The following is a 12,797-nucleotide window of genomic DNA, read 5'->3' as shown; positions in this document are numbered from 1 at the left end:
TGTTTTCTAAAAAATGTGAAATGGTACTCTGTGGTTAGTATTACTTATGCAAGCACACTTTGTCCAAAAAAGCACCATACGTATATGTACGTTGGAGACACTGACATGCCCCTGTAGGTATGGCCCAATCACATACAAGATCAGATTTTGTTCTCGTACCAGTTATTCTATTCATCTTATGTCAATGACAATCTATTCTGTTTCCCAAAACCAGTAAAGTTGCTCTGAAGAGCTTACCATCTTAAGTCAGAATCCAAAGAGAAGAGAGCAGGACAAGCCAGAAATACGGTTACCCATTCTGCATACTTAAACACACACACTCACTCTTTCCTATATAAATTAGAAAAAATGTAGATCAAGGACAGTAACTTATAACAACAACAAAGGTGAGACTCAAGGAGGGCTGGGATACAAAATCATCTTTGACCTGAGCTCTGAAAGAATTTTTCCATGCTCAAAGTGGTATGAAAGAAATGACAAAGATGCAGTACCACAGCAGAGATTCAGTCACTGAAGGACACAACAGTAAGGCCAAAACTAGTGCTTGAGATAGGATAAAGTGAAAAGGATACGAAATGAAAAAGTAACCTAATCAGTAATGGTCATAATGATGGCTCCAGCTGTTTCCAAAACTTTGGGAGAGGGCAACACAAATGCTCAGAATGTCAGACAGAATGCTGCTACTTTATTACCGTTCATTCACCTAGCAGAAAGGCATTATTTGAGCATAAATACTTCGATTGTTCTTGTCACAAAATTTATTATGACAAAATAAATATTTCACAGACAGTATTATCAGGAATTTTAAAAGTAACTTGAACAATCAAGTTTTTTTGCCTTTAAAAAAAAAGTAAACTAAGGATTCATATCTGAATGTTAGCCCAACTGATGAGTGTCTGGAAGCAACTCATTAATGAGAAGGAAACTCAGTGGTAAGGCAGTAGAAACTGTTCCTCCTAGGATACAGCACTGCTGATACAGCTAGGGCCCAGGAAAAGTATTACAGAAGTATTAAACACAAAAGGGGACATCTTAGCACAAGCACAGTACACTCAGACAAAAAACAATCTGCCTGGTTACAATCCAGTCACAGGAAAACACCTAAACCATCAAACAGATGTGCAGCACACCAAGTCTTATGTTATTACAACATTCTAATGAACCTCATTCTTTCCCATAGTATTTAGACTTCTGAGTTCAAAAGTGAGTTGACCTAGGCAGTTCAAGGTGTTCTGTGAACTAGATAAAGGTATTTGATTAGTTAATCTCAGAAGAAGCTGTGTTAAACCAGGAATTTAAAACAGACGGATCTATCCGAAAACTCTGTCAAAGCTCCCCTGCATTATACGGAAAGAACAGCAGCCCTGTAGAAGTATGTAATATTACCTTCTCTGAGAAGCTGTTCACCCCATTATGAAAATGATAAACCACAGCGATGATGTTAGCCAATTTGCTGAAAGACACCTGTAGAATTGGTAGCTAAGTAAGAACAAAAACTCTTTATTTTAGGTCAATGAAAAGTCTCTATCCATACAAGGTTGCCAGTATAGAAGACAGCACCATTTCATGCCATTTTCTGCAGTCAGTCCAGTTAAATACAAACAAAACAGTGCATACAATACAGTTACTCAGCACATGAGAGACAGAAAAAGGAGAAACAAAGAAAGAGAGAAAATGCTACATGCCTTTACTTTTATTGTAAGTATTTAGGGTTTGCATCATCTTTGGGATGTCTCAGACTCTAAATAACAACATTTAGAACATGCAGTGTCTAGGTGTGCAACTTCCTCTAGGACACAGTTATTTTCAAAAATTTTTATTCACTGCTTGTAAAGTAACATAATACAATCAATGAACTGTAGACATCTTTATCACATTTGGGTTTTGTGGCTTCCGAGGTCCATTGTCATAAGGGCTCCCTGTAACCAGCCATCTGGGATGAAAACAAAAATAAGTTATAGGCATCCTTACCTCCAAGTTCATCTCCAGAATCAACCTCATAGATGCTCTCCCCTTCCATGTTGTCTTTCGGATGTAGCAGAAAGCAACATCTTCCTCTAGTGATTTGCTCAGACTCCAGGAGGAAGCTGAATCCACCCACTCTGCAGCCAGCAGGTGATACCTTTCAAAGAAAAACATAAAAACAAAGCCATTGATCCACTTCTGCTATACAACAGAGAGGTCATTTGATTTCGCCCTTATGCCCCCAACTTTTCAGAACTGCGTGTCCGTTAGTCCTACATCCAATATCTCAGCTCCTTATATCAATACAGTTTTTTCAGTGGGTGTCTGAGCTCCTTTTTACTTGTAAATTCAACTGCCATTCACAGTACAAACCCTCCACCCCACATAAAGAGCCCAAATTCCAGGATATATTGAGGGGGAAAGCCTCAGCACAGACTCACGCTTATTCCTATGGCCTGACAGGACTAGGAATGGGCAAAATGGAGAAATACGCTACCCATCTACAGGATTCGCTCTTTTCTGGCATGCTGTGGGTACTGTGAAACCAAATTACATTCAGGTTGCAAACAACAATACAGATCGAAAGTACACAGATCATGTGGGTTCGCTTTCTTAAGACTACTCTTAGGGTCACCTTAAGTCTAGGCAGAGAGAGCATCTCAGTTTAGCAATGGACTTGAGTTGCAGATGAGTGTAAAGAAGAAAAGTGTAAAGATGGGTGTGGACAAAAGAACAAACCCAGCTCTTGGTTTATTTAAGAGAAAGAAAATAAGGCAGCAAAATCTCTTTTCCCTAAACTGACCCTGAATAGCTAGTTGTTTTCTATTACTATGCTCCAGTGTAGCTAGTTTTTACCACCTCCTTTCTTTCTGAATAAAAGAGAAATAACTCAATGAATTAAAAAAAGTACTAATGAGTCAGGAAACATCCATGCATTAGTGCCTTTGAGAGGCAAAAAAAAGAGACAAAAAGCAATCAGAACAGCATGGAGTTACTAGAGTAGTTTTGCAGCAAGTGGCAAACTGTCATGTATCAGATGCTCATGATCTAGACCGCAAAGCAAGGATGAGCTCCACAACTCATCCCCCCATGTAAGATTTGCAATCTGATTATTTTTAAAACAAAGGAAAACAGAAACCAAAAGCCATCCAAAAAGAGCACAGAGGCTTCTATCTGCCACAAATGACCTCGGACAGGCCAAGAACATAAAACATGATGAGAGAATGATGATCAAGTACATGAATTATATCATCTATAAAACACAGTTCAGGTACTATTAGTAACTTAGAACTAGCCATGGAGCAATGTATTGGCCATCTCCTTGCTAGTTTCAAATGAGCAAATAACAATTTTTATTTCCAAGTCTGTGGCCTTCTCTTTTGCTTTTCCATGTTAACACTACATTCAAATTGTCCCATGCCACTGCATTTTACTGAGAGGGTAGAAAAGGAAAAAAGCTCTGTATTAACATGAACTGCCCTGTATGTTTTGTTCAACTCCCTTCTTCAACTTCCTATCAACAAGAAAGCCATAAATATTATAAACAAATCTCTATTCAGACATAAAGTAAAAGAAAATCAATAGTTCAAGTACTATGCCATTTTGTTGATTAAAAAAAAAGGCATACCTAGAAGCTTCACACCAGGTGACCTCTACTTCTTCAACTTCTTCAAGCATGTCTCTCAGCATCTGCATGTTTTTGTCGATTTTCCGCTGGTTGAGCCAGTGTCGGTGTATGCCATGTAACAGAGCATGCATGGCACTGCAAAACACTGAGCAGACTTTCCATGGTGTGAAAATTGTAGTATAGCCATCTTACACTGCCGGTGCCTCTTCTTAAACTTGCATCAGCGATTCAAGGTGTCCTTCTAAAACAGCATTCATGTTTTTCAGAAGGTATGCTACTGCAATTTGCAAAAGACTGAAGACTGAGAAAGGATCCATGATAATGCTGATTTTTAGTGATGAAGTATCCATTGCAAAAATTTTAGTTTGGTGAAAAGAAAATCCATACGTTTTATTTTTAAAATATGAAAATACTTACCAAATAAATAACTGGAACACAGAGGTTATAGTACCAAGCTCTGGCTGCATATTCAAACCTGAAATATGTATGCTCCAAATGCTGATTTAGGATACTCACAAGAACATTAACAATCGTAGTTCTTGTTTATAAAAGCAAATGCCATCAAGCAATGAATATTGGATTGCCATCATCAAAAAAGCTCTACTGTAGATGTCACAGTATTTAGTACTGGCTTTACTGGACAAATGGGTCAGATGAGCAAATAACCATAATTTGAGAAAGTCAACCACAGCCTTTCAAATGAAAGAACTTTTCTTGCAAGTTTCCTTTTGGAAAGGTCTTCTTATTCTGCTCAGATCTTCTCACTGCTATCCCTGGGTTTTATGATGAATGCTAGAGTCCTCCCGCACAATAATACAGAAACCATATTTGTATAAAGTAACTGCTGACCAAAAGACATTGTGCAATGTCTAAAAACTAACCATTGCATTTTTATCTGGGCTTTATGCCTACATATCTGGAGGAAAAAAAAAAAAAACGTGCCCAGCATAAATACCTACTTCTCTGTCTACTTAGACACAGGTGTTACACAACTTAATGTGTTCATCCACCTGTAAAGAAAAATGTGTGTCCTTATGAAAAATCCATAAAGCGTCTGATTTTGCCTTATAGTAATGAACGAAATGAAGTCTGCATGCCTATATCAAAATCTGCAAGTGTAGAAAGTACTAAAGTTCAAGACATTCAATGCATAAGGTTGATTACTAAAATTAGGTATCAGTTTGTGAAATACTAGCATTTCAGTGCAAGGTTACTGAGACATTAAGCGGAACCAAGTCTTCGTTGCCTAGGTAGAAAATTACTTTTATTATTCTTATGGAAAACCAAGATTAAAAGAAGAGAAACAGAAGAAAACCTATTTTTAAATAATTCACTATTTTACATATATTCCTTCTGAAACAAATGAATTGTTCTTTATTACATGCTTGCTGTCTCTTCCTACTTGGCATCCATACAAATGTTGCTTTTAATAGCATTTCACTCACAGCTGAACCCTTTTGGGGGGGGGGGGGGGCTATCAGTGGATACAAAACCCCCTATTGTTCTGTTCCCTGGCTATGAAAACTTTTTAATTAAAAACTGAAAGCAAAATAATGCAGCAAGTACTGAAATCTAGACCTGCTCAATGTAATCACAGCTATGGGGTAACCACAGAGATGGAGAGCTTAGGGTAGAACTGCTCCACAATTGGCCATGTTGGCTGTGAGCTTATCCTTTCTACTAGGGAGAAAAAAAAACTCAAATGTTTCAAGTTAGCTTTATCACAAAGGAAAAATTCTACAGCAGAGAAGCAGTGAAGAATGAGGTATGACTAAAGCTGTTTTAAAACAGATAGGATGCACTAATGAGTTTGATACTGTTTAAATTATACAGCATTTGAAACCTACAGTACCAGGACTCCTTGGTCACATAGTTTCAGTTTTGGCAGCCTTTGCTTCTTGCTCATCCAAATCCTTTCCCCTGCTAATGCCATACAGTAGGTCCCATTTTCCACTGTCACGCCAGAAAGTAAAGCCACCTGGCACCAAACCGTCATTTGGTACTGGCATCTGGTCCTTGATGAAAATACTATCATGAGTTAAAAAAAAAAAAAAAAAAAAAGCAGTGAACATGTTTGGTTAAGTTTTGCAGTCTGAAGTCTTTGTCAGTTATTGGGGAAACTGTTTCTGATGTTGAGGGAACAGCACATGGAAGGAGGCTTGGGAAAAGTCTCAGCAAGACTGGTTGTTCACAGCTTCTGCCTGAATGTAGTTTGCAGAACCATCCATGTCAGAGCAAGGCAGTGGGCAGCAGGAAGACCAAGTCAGGAATGCATAACCAAGTACTACTTGCATGATTTTTTTTTTCCCCTCAGAGCAGTTAAAGAAGCCTCACTGCTATTTCAACACATGCCAAGAAGTTATATTCCCAAGGAGATGTGCAGACAGGAGAGTGATAGATTAATTGCTGTTAGTTGCCTTCTTCAGACCAGTGCCTGACTCCAAGCACTGTACAGTGGGGTGCACAGAAGCTGCATATGCTATCCACGTACTTGCCATGGAATCCCACAAACTGGAATAATCCCCAGCCACAGATACAGTGGTGACCTCTGATCTTTTTGACCTGCCTGAGTTCAAGAAAGCCCAATCAAATGTAAATGACTGTGGTCCCTTGATCTTTCTGAAATGATCTGGTTAGGCCTCCGGCTGCAGATAGTGGATTTTAGGGAATTAATCCCTACTAAAGTAACAGACTACTACCACTGGAGTATACACACATTATGATAACAACATTTGAAAAAGCACAAATTGTGTCACAAAAATCAAAGTATGATAAGAATATTTATATTAACACACTTTAAACTTTCAGGGAACTTACAAGTTTAATTCTCCAATTAAAGTCAGAAAGATCACAAAATTTGCTAGATTTCGCATCAAGTGCTGAGATAAACATGCCAGAATTAAAATGCAAAGGGAAGACTGAAGCCACCACAGTAGCACACTTCCCTGCTAACTCAAAGATGCCAGCACTCCCAAATACATGTTGTGGATGCACTTTTTCAAACAGCATTTTTCACAAGATTCCTACATAAGCCCAAACTTCTAGGCTGCAACTAGACAGACCTTCCCCATATGTACACTGCCAACTCCCATCCATAAATCTCAGAGGGTCTTTTCAGGTAGTTTATACAAGTGATCCTTCACCTCCCTTCACCTCCCTCCATTCTTTTCTCTCTCTGGAGCACATTGCAGAGGGCACAAATGGCAAGACTGCTTCACCCTCCCTGCTCCTCAGTCTCTTCTGTTCTGTTTGTTGGAAACACCATTTTTTAATGTTTTGCGCTGGGTGTCAATTGGAGAATGGTTCTATATGGAGAACATACTGGGCATGAGAATTAGGTGACTGCAGAGACTGACTTCGCAGCTTTTACGAAAACATCTGATGTCGAGGAGGATCCAAAAGTAGAAGAATACCAGATTTGTAGCACTATTACGTTCTTAGACCAACCTCATCACAGGAGCAGAAGAAAACTGATTGCTAATTCTTCCAGCTATTTCCCCTGTCTTGGGGTGGGGAGCGGGAGAGTGGTAAAGAAAAAAAATCTGAAAATCTGTAGTACTGTATCAATACAAAGGAGGCTGGTGCCAGATCTACTTCTGAAAAGGTTCTGTTCCTCAAAGTTTACCGTCAGATGGATCTACAATGAATTATCAGTGATACATCTGTACTAGTCCTATGCCTCTGCAGGCAGCCAACCTCACAAAAGGAATCCTGCTCAACTAGTGATTTTTGCTTTCTCTTCACTTCCCTCATTTGTCATAGGAATTTATTCAAAGTTAATGAATCAGTCAAAGATTCTTCATACATATTTAAGTGTTTTTCAAAAAAGAAATCTACATTTTGGAAATGGGCGTAAATCTTCTATTCAGTCAGGCATAACCATGCTCCAGTTAGTCCTACAGTAATACCCTAACCGGAAGCCTTCCTGACTACCACACTTGATAATCAGAATTCCTTCCTAACAAGGCTTTCAGTGAGACTGTTTTATTATTCAGAGAAAGTCTGAGTTGAATGGATTCACCTCATTTTACCACAAAGCTGCATATTTTGATATATCTCTATATGGAAATCTCACGGAAGTCAAAAGGAAGTTTGTTATGGACATGAGCATTTTAAACTGATGTGGTTTAGGCCCAGCCAACAACAAAGCACCACACAGCTGCTCGCTCACTCCTCTCCCCTGGTGGGATGGGGAGGAAAAAGTATAACGACAGGCTTATGGGTCGAGACAAGGACAGGGAGGGGATCACTCGCCAATTACAGTCATAAGCAAAAGAGACTCAACTTGGGGGAAAAAAACTCAATTTAATTTGTTACCAATCAAACCAGAGTAGGATAATGAGAAATAAAACCAAATCTTAAAACACCTTCCCCCCACACCTCCCTTCTTCACGGGCTCAACTCCACTCCCGATTTTCTCTAATTCCTCCCCGCCAGCAGCGCAGGGGGACGGGGAATGGGGGTTGGGGTCAGTTCATCACACGTTATTTCTGCTGCTTCATCCTCCTCAGGGGCAGGACTCGTCACTCTTCCCCTGCTCCAGCGTGGGGTCCCTCCCACAGGAGACAGTCCTCCACGAACTTCTCCAACATGGGTCGTTCCCATGGGCTGCAGTTCTTCATGAAATGCTCCAGCGTGGGTCCCTTCCATGGGCTGCAGTCCTTCAGGCACAGACTACTCCAGCGTGGGTCCCCCACGGGGTCACAAGTCCTGCCAGAAAACCTGCTCCAGCATGGGCTCCTCTCTCCACGGGTCCTGCCAGAAGCCTGCTCCAGCGCGGGCTTCCCACAGGGTCACAGCCTCCTTCGGGCACTCACCTGCTCTGGTGTGGGGTCCTCCATGGGCTGCAGGTGGATATCTGCTCCACCGTGGACCTCCATGGGCTGCAGGGGGACAGCCTGCCTCACCATGGTCTTCCCCAGGGGCTGCAGGGGAATCTCTGCTCCGGCGCCTGGAGCATCTCCTCCCCCTCCTTCTGCACTGACCTGGGGGTCTGCAGGGCTGTTTCTCTCACATCCCACTCCTCTCTTGGTTGCAGTTTCTGTGCCCCAGCAACTTTTGTTTCCGTTCTTAAATACGTTATCCCAGAGGTGCTGCCACTGTTGCTGATGGGCTTGGCCTTGGCCAGTGGCAGGTCTTGTCTTGGAGCTGGGGAAGCTTCCAGCAGCTTCTCACAGGAGCTGCTCCTGCAGCCTCTTCCCCGCTACCAAAACCCCGCCACACACACCCAACACAAACACTGACAAAACCCTCAGTTTTCAATACCTCAAAATAAGCTCCGACTCAAGATTTTGCAAAATAAGATCAAGTGCTAAAAAAATGGCTTGCTGGGAATAGCCATGAAAGGAGATCCATGTACTCTAATCCTGCAAAATACAGTTCAGGTAGGGGTTAAGAATCAGTACCAACATATGAATTTCACAACTTCATTCCTCCAAAACATCCATCTGAATTGGAAAGAGGAGTGATTTCCAAGTCTGAGGTACTTCATTTCTGCACATATTTTTTTTTCTTAATGAAGTTTATATTTTCAAGTAACTCCATACCTGTTTCACTGCCAAACTGTTTTACCACTCTCATCACACACAGCACTTTGCTTTCCAATTGCTTTTCTTTACATATGTATTGTGACCACTCTGAAGAAAGTTATTTCATGCACTACTCTGCAACAGGGTTGGCAATTCAGCCTTTATTTTAGTATGACAGAGTGCCACAAAACACTTGACACACTAGTCTCTTCCTTGTGGGCCAGTGCTATAGGGTACAGTGTGAACTGTGCACTGCAAACCAAGAATTCCCATCAAGAAAACACAATGTTCTCTGTTCTCTTAGAAAAATAATTTTGCCATTTGATTCCTCTGCTAATGGCAGAAACAGTAACTCTGACACGTGCAGGAATGGCAGAGGCCAAGCTAATATTTGTAAAGCCACCTGATGATTTTGATTATGATCTGAAAACGTACACTATGCATTACGTTTTCTGCTCTAGGCATGCTAATTCAAAAACAGAGGGCACGGGCAGGGTATTATATCAGAAATATTTTCTTTAAACATGTGTCTAAAGCCAATTTCTGTAACTTAAAATTTATTATATAGTCACTAGGAATCTGTGTATTGCAGCAAAGATTCATCAAAGAGTTATACATCTTTGGCGTTTACACAAATTGATTGCTGCACACGGTGTAGCTCTGCTATAATTACCAACACAAAGCACACCTTAAAAAAAACAAAAACAAAAAAACCAAAACCCCACCAAACAAAACACAACGCACAAAGAACACCTTAGAAACACCCCCAAAACATACCTCCTTGCTTTTAGTGAATTTTCAGTTTACAGTCTAAGTATTCCTTCAGTTTAACAAGATGTTGTGTTTCACATTAGAGACAAAGCTAACATAATAGCAGGATTTTTCTATTTCTAGTAGGACTGTCTACTTCCAAAAGAGAGAAACTATATTCCATTTTGAAACCCACATTCTTACTGTAATTAGCAACGACTCTAGGAGCATTTAGGAAAAACAAAGAACTAATCAACATTTTGATCAAAACATGATTTGCCAAAAACTGTACAGAAAATCCAATTTAAAAAAATAAGGGAGACATAAAGTAATAAAAAAAAAGAACAGGTGATATAAAAAAAAACTTTAGCACTAGCATGGTTTTACTTAGAAGCTTGCAGCATAAAAACAATTTGCTTTCCTTCAGTTTTAGCTGAAGGTCTAAATTAAGCATGCAATACATACTTAGGGTATTTTCTCATTTGCTTTAACATTAATTTTCAAGACAATGTTGAAAAGCTGAATTTATGCCCAGCTGTAGTTTTTATAACCAACCAAGAGAAATTTAGTTTGTATGCTAGAGCAACTGTGGAAATCAATTCTTAATCTATGACCTTGTTTACCGCAGCTTGAAGCCTTGCAATAAATAAATGCCTTGAGCCACAAATAAGAAACATTTGGTGAATCAGAGACAAATAACACAAATCTATATGTGTATATATAGCGTTAGAAAGGTCATATAAAATACAATATTGGCTCTTTTCTTGCTCTAACATAATAATGTTTGAAAGGCAGGACACAGTAATTGGCTGCATTAATACCCAGGTATCGAACAGTCACGAGTACCTATTTTCTTTTCAAATAACAATGTTCATCCTCTTAGAGGACTTCATGTAGCCTGCCTGTTTTTTCAGTATGGACAATGCTACAATGCTTAGAAATACAGAGATTCTGAAAAATATCTACTTTCTTTGTGCTAGCATATGCAAAGTCTTTCTGTAATGCACATTCAAGCTTCCTTGTGAAATTGCTCAGTGTTTCATCACTAACAACAGGAAAAAAATACCAGAGCTCATGTATTAACCTGCACTTAGTCACAACTATCCTTCTTTCTAAGCCAAATCTCTCAAATCCTCACCCTGTATGTTATTCCTTATTTCTCACAGGAGTATAAGCTAAAAGATAAAAGCACCTATAATAATGTCTCATTATTAATATTTTACAATTATAATTCACAGAACATTCCTGTAAACAAACCTGTACCTCTTTAGAAACACACCTTCCATTCTTGATATATTCAATTGACTGTAGATTTTAAAATCGAGTGGTACAAAATAGCACTAGTTCAGCTAATTTCCCTCTCTTAATTGTCTCCTTCCTGTTATGCTGGAATTCAAATGTGACTGTGACTGACACTCCTTTTTAGATTAGCATGGCATTATTAGTTTGCACAGCAGGTGACCAAAGTAACTGATGGGAAGGTTTCCCTTGTTTTAACCCTAAATAAAGAAAGTAATCTAATATGAAATGAAATAATTTGGAGAGTCATAATTACCCTTGAACTGGAATTTTACATAGAAACCAAATCAGAAAAAGACTTGCTTTCTTTCAATATAATGAAAGTTTTAGTCAAAGCAGATCATTAGGTCCTCTCCAATGTTATGTTTTCACAAGATGCTGTAACACGTTGTGATCAGTTCTCAATCAGTAAAGTTTTGCCATTAACATAAATGGAAAAGATCAAGAAACAAATTGAAATGCCCTTTTCAGTTCTTAATAAGAATCACAGCCGCAGCATCCAAAGGAACATATTTGTGCTCTTGTGGCTTTCGGGCATTAGCGTCAGCTGCCAACACTCCCTGCACAGGATGGAGAAAGACATTGTACCTCCTGGTATGGGACAGAATTTGGAACAATTCTTAGAACACCTGACCAAGCAGTCAGTATAACGGCTAACTGTGTGTACACAATTTGAAAAGACAACATACACTTCTCTTATTGTAACATCAACTTAGGTGGTGCTTTTCACTGAAACGACATTGAACAGAAGAGCAGCTTAATCCATTTTCACATTCTCTATAAGTGTCCGCAATAACTGCAAACCAGCCACTGAAAGACAGGGGGAAACATTTTGTGTTTACAGTCTGTGGAACAGGGGAAAGTATGGTAAAAGAATGAGGTTGAAGAAGCCAGTGATGGGTCATAGTCCATTTAATTTCTTTTCAAATACTTTTAAATTTCTTCCTTACTGGAAGCCTTTGAAGAAGTAACAAGCCACTTATTTTGGAACCAAAATTTTCTTCTCATTTAGGGAGGGAAGATTAATTAGCAATGAATTATATTGCTCACAAGCATCATGCTTCTTGGGAGTGCCCAGTCTGGGACACCAGTACTGATAAAACCAAAAATCCCATCAGAGGAAAAGCTAGACTCACAGTGAAATTACTTGGGTCATCCTACTTAGTTCTACCTATGAGCATAGGCATACCCAACTAATATACAGAAAACAACTCAGGAGACTTCTGAACTCTTCTCTAAGGAAGCATCACCTTTTGTCCTCAACGTATGGATTTATTCCAGACTAAGGGTGATTTTTGTGGAAATGATGCCAAGTACTTACTGGTCAGAACTGATTTCTGGAAATAGAGGAGAAACTATCACATTCCAGATGCACACAGTGTTTTCATACTGAAAAAGAAGCTGTGCTTGAGCCTATCCCAGAACAGACTAATCTTATCAACAGCTAAAGCAGAGCAGGAGGAAGTCTGATTTCTCGCATGCTTTTCCATAGCCCAAGGAGCAGGAATTTTAGCTTGGTGATGACCCGTGTTTTATGCCTAGCTGGAAAGAACAACTCGCATTCCAAACCGAAGCCCCTCAGCTGATAGCAGTATTTTACAGGTACAAAAGCATATGCCGTTCCCAAA

At 39.6% G+C, this 12,797-nt stretch overlaps 1 protein-coding gene across 11 annotated transcripts in view; it reads right to left on the bottom strand.

The window, feature by feature from the left end:
* The window catches only part of PPP2R2C (protein phosphatase 2 regulatory subunit Bgamma), a 204,105-nt gene that overhangs the window by 100,343 nt on the left and 90,965 nt on the right, over window positions 1–12,797 (bottom strand). For 2 of the 11 annotated variants that reach the window (XM_030032710.1, XM_030033322.1), the window contains one exon: window positions 1,972–2,122. The exons of 8 other annotated variants lie outside the window; for them this stretch is intronic. In XM_030032710.1, the coding sequence (XP_029888570.1) occupies window positions 1,972–2,122 (151 nt within the window). Of the gene's footprint in view, window positions 1–1,971; window positions 2,123–12,797 lie in introns of those variants that run through there. One more of the 11 variants, XM_030033412.1, reaches the window with a different exon arrangement.

Source organism: Aquila chrysaetos, chromosome 1 (assembly GCF_900496995.4).
Source record: "Aquila chrysaetos chrysaetos chromosome 1, bAquChr1.4, whole genome shotgun sequence".
NCBI lineage: Eukaryota > Metazoa > Chordata > Aves > Accipitriformes > Accipitridae > Aquila > Aquila chrysaetos.
This window is presented reverse-complemented; position numbering and strand designations above follow the sequence as displayed.